The sequence below is a fragment of the Sinocyclocheilus grahami genome, unplaced genomic scaffold, assembly GCF_001515645.1.
Source record: "Sinocyclocheilus grahami isolate Dianchi unplaced genomic scaffold, SAMN03320097.WGS_v1.1 scaffold352.1, whole genome shotgun sequence".
NCBI classification, from domain to species: Eukaryota; Metazoa; Chordata; class Actinopteri; order Cypriniformes; family Cyprinidae; genus Sinocyclocheilus; species Sinocyclocheilus grahami.
In genome coordinates this window covers 799173-803690 of record NW_015505531.1, presented here as the reverse complement: position 1 = coordinate 803690, position 4518 = coordinate 799173, and the positions used below count along the sequence as shown (strand labels likewise).

The window sequence follows — 4518 nt, the reverse complement described above, 5'->3', positions numbered from 1 at the left end:
AAATGTCTATCGTGTAGAGTATCTCACGTAAATACAGTCGGTTATGGATTAAGTGAATGTAAACAGGTAGGTGAAAACTGAAAGTGTGTCAGTATTACATGCATACCTTCCGTCTTAAAGGAAAAGCATTCCTAATTAAGTACCTATTCGTGTCATTAATGTTAACCAACAAAAGATGTTAAATAAATATGTTAAGTAAACCTACTGTATCTGAAAAATGAGTTTAATTTGTATCTCTTTCGTATTTGTCTTATTCTGCTTCTTTTTCAAAAAATTATAAATAATATATATTATATATGAACAACTATATATAGTTTTATAAATTGCTCCCTTTTCACTACTGTTAAAGGGATAGTTCACCCAAAAATGAAAATTGTCATAATTTATTCAAGTTTTTCCAAATTCAATCCTTGATTCAAATTTCTCATAAGCTTAATTGATTTGGTGTAAAGAGAGAATAAATAATGACTATTTTTGTTTGAAGACTACATATAGAATAGGTACCAAAATAAATGTTGGGTGTGTTTGATTAGGGATGAAGCTAAACTCTACAGGATAGTGGCCCTACAGGACCGGAGTTGACCACCGCTGCACCTGACAGAATTTGCATGCCCAAAAGATTACAAAACTCTTTCCTCAACAATCCACCTACTTGGAAGTATCATTCATGTCTGGTGCAGACAGTACAGGACAAAATTTATGATTCAGAATTATGGATCTGAACAAATCCATAACTCCATGTATGAGCAACAGCTATGCTTGTCTTAGCATTCACGATTTGTAAAAATGGCCATACCTTCTCCATCTTCTTGGCTTCGATGTGTCTCATGACCTGATCCCTCCAGTCTGCTGGAACCCTGCCGCCTCCGCTGACTGGCCCATCCAGCAACGAGTGCTCTGACTTCACCCTCATGCTGGGTCTCTTGCTGGGGCTGCCCTGCTGGTAGTTGAAGTCGCTGACGGACATGGTCCTCTCTGGAAGCTCGTGAGGTGGGGGCCGGGCACTCTGTGGCCGGGGAGCGTTGGGTCCGTCCATGCTATAGGTGCGGGCCGACAAGGGTCTGTGGAGGGCCTGGCTCATCTGCAGAGGTCCACGGCCTGCTGCATGAATGTCCCGATAGGTCATGTACTCTCCTTCCATTCCTGGCATGCGACGCTGGTCCGGCATGCACATGGGGCTGCCAGAGGATCCACTACCTTGTCTCTGCAAGGTGCCACGCTGGCCAACAGGTGGCAGCATCCTTTCCTTGGCCCACATGTCCGGTGTCTTGGGCGGGCCACGTTGTTGGGGCTGGGGATATGGGGGGGCGTTGTTGCGGTTGGAGTAGTTGGTGTTGGCAAGGGAGTGCTGTGGTGGCAGGTAGGGCTGCTCAGGAGGTACGGGGGTACGTTGGCTCCACAAGTTGTCTTTGGGCACAGTGCTACTGGCGTACTGGATGTTGTACTGCGGTGGGGGGCCAGTGGGGTAGCGGGCGCTGCTAATTGGAGGTTTGGAGTTGGACAACAGGTCAGAGGATGATGCAGAGGAACCAGGGTAGATCTGCAATGGCTGGTCGTTGAGCAAGGAGGCGGATTTGGAGCGGACAATGCTCTGGCCCTGAGCACCACTTACAGACGTTCTGGCTGCACATGCCACTTCATAGGGGGGGCTTTCTCCCTCGATGGAGTACAGCTTCATCCCTCCACCATCCATGTTGGCAATGCTCTGAGATTTTACCACTGGAGCTGGTGGATATTTCTTCTCTGGCGACAGCTCCTCTGTACTATGAGAAAGACTCATGTCGCTTAAGGCTGTTACACCTGTCGAGACGGTCCTCGTAGACTCATACCGCAAGGGAACTTGAGCTGTTCGGCCATTAAAATTCTCCCCAGACTGGGTTTTCTGAATCCGATTCCCATTCTCAAGGTTCTCGAGTGACACCATGGCATTGTTGTTGCTTGACATGGACTCCTTGGCTGAGGGACTTTTGGTCCTTTCCAGGTCCTCATACGACACCATGTTGTCAGGTGGGAGTTTGGCCATGTTCATTAAAAAATGCAGTTAATATTAACAAATTAAACCTTACTGTAGTGTTACCAATTTTTTCTCTACCTCTACTTATGTTTACTAACACAAGTCTATACATTATATATTTATATTACCTATGGAACATTTGTAAAACCATACACACAACGTCAAGCATACCGCTGCTTGCGCTGCTCCTCCCACAGAGACGGGTTAAAGCTCTCGCTGTCTGAGTTGGGCACATCTGTGAGAGAGAAAAATCCAGAAAACCATTAACAAACAATCAAAACAACAACACTGCCATCGGTGGATGATGGATGACAGGCTCAAGGACCTCAAATTCTGTCTAGAGTTAGTTTTGATTCATTTCAGGGATTCAGTGTGTTTCTGGCTCTGTTAGATCGAATCATTCAAATACTAATGCAGTGTCTCTCAACTATGTGGATTAACAAACAGCTAAATTTTTTGCTGCATCCTGAGCACTGTGCAGCACAGACTTCACATCAATTCATATTTGTGTTGTGCACCCATTTAGCAAGACATCTGAGTTCAGGAGAGCGCGCAGACTTCAGACCATTTCTAAAGCTCAATCATGCTAACAAACTGAAGCGGACTACAGAGAGCCGCAGCTCCAGTGCGTTTGCCTTCTGGAGAGTTTAGAGTGGGGTTGCTAGGAAACAGGTTAAGGTTTATTAATCTCTTCCTCCTCTGGAATCCAGCGTGCCTCCCATTTGTGATTTGCACAGCGAAACTCCCAGCAACACTGCAGACTTGGTCTCAGAGAGAGAAAACAGCAAGTTCTGGCTGCAGGTAGCAGACATTTGACACCCAGTCAGGATTTTTAAATAAGTTTGAATGTCTATAAAACGATGTATTTTACAGACAGGTGCACTGATTTGAGTGACACATCAATATATTGGCTGGCCCGATTAACTGGTCCGTATTTAGTTATTTTGAGATTATTAGGTTAGCTGACAATTGTTGTTTTGTTTACATCATCACAATTACTGTAAAAATCTAAATGACAAATTAAGAGATTCTACTCTGAAACATAAAAAATAGTTTCTTGTTTCACTGTCAATGCTTACCATTGCCATAACACTTTACAATGAGCCATGCATTTGTTACAGCATTTAATCATCTTTATTAATTTTAGTTAATAAAAATACAACTGTTCATTGTTAGATAATGTTAGGTCAGGTCCATTAAATAATGTTAACAATGACTACATTCATTCTCTTGCAAACCGCTAAGAAAATGCACCCCAACCATTTTGACTGATTTGGTTTTAAATTGATCTCACAGCTTGAAGCTTTAATAAAATACAATTTTATTCCAAGTTTTAATGACGAGTTTGAGAAAGACATTAACAGTGAACTTGGAATATTGAAATTTACCAATACTGGGTGAATTTAATAAATTCTGTAAAAAAAAAAAATATGATTTTAGCAAATGGCTGCAATATGAAAAAGAGTGAAAAATTTAAGGGGGTCTGAATACTTTCCGTACCCACTGTATATATATTCAGTAAAATTTATCCAGAACATCTTATTTGCTATAAATAAAATGTCAATAATAACAGCAATAATAATAATAAATACAAGTAATAAATAATAAATAAAAATTAATATCACAATCTTTTTTAATGCAAAATCATCACAATCTCTACGATTCGCTTGAAAAGTAGATCGTAGACATCTTCAAGATCGATCGCGATATAAAATCATCAGATCTATCTATCTGTCTCTGTCTACCTGTCTGTCTCTGTCTGTCTATCCGTCTCTGTCGGTCTTGTCTGTCTCTATCTGTCTTGTCTGTCTATCTGTCTGTCTCTGTCTGTCTATCTCTGTCTATCTATCTGTCTTTCTCCGTCTACCTGTCTGTCTCTCTCTCTCTGTCTATCTATCTGTCTGTCTCTGTCTATCTGTCTTGTCTGTCTATCTCTGTCTGTCTGTCTATCTCTGTCTATCTATCTGTCTGTCTCTGTCTACCTGTCTGTCTCTTTCTCTCTGTCTATCTGTCTGTCTCTGTCTATCTGTCTGTCTCTGTCTATCTGTCTGTCTATCTGTCTGTCTGTCTCTGTCTATCTGTCTGTCTCTGTCTATCCGTCTCTGTCTGTCTCTATCTGTCTTGTCTGTCTGTCTCTGTCTATCTATCTGTCTGTCTCTGTCTACCTGTCTGTCTCTCTCTCTCTGTCTGTCTATCTGTCTGTCTCTGTCTATCTGTCTTGTCTGTCTATCTATCTGTCTGTCTCTGTCTACCTGTCTGTCTCTGTCTACCTGTCTGTCTGTCTCTATCTGTCTCTGTCTGTCTGTCTCTATCTGTCTGTCTGTCTGTCTCTGTCTATCTGTCTTGTCTGTCTATCTCTGTCTGTCTATCTCTGTCTATCTATCTGTCTGTATCTGTCTGCCTGTCTGTCTCTCTCTCTCTGTCTATCTATCTGTCTGTCTCTGTCTATCTGTCTTGTCTGTCTATCTCTGTCTGTCTGTCTATCTCTGTCTATCTATCTGTCT

At 42.1% G+C, this 4518-nt stretch overlaps 1 protein-coding gene across 1 annotated transcript in view; it reads right to left on the bottom strand.

The window, feature by feature from the left end:
* LOC107548647 (protein LAP2-like) overlaps nt 1-4518 on the bottom strand; it is a 38143-nt gene that overhangs the window by 9979 nt on the left and 23646 nt on the right. The window contains exons 12-13 of the mRNA XM_016229418.1: nt 2186-2249; nt 797-2030 (exon numbers count right to left, since the gene is read on the bottom strand). Coding sequence (XP_016084904.1) covers nt 797-2030; nt 2186-2249 — 1298 coding nt within the window. The remainder of the gene's footprint in view (nt 1-796; nt 2031-2185; nt 2250-4518) is intronic.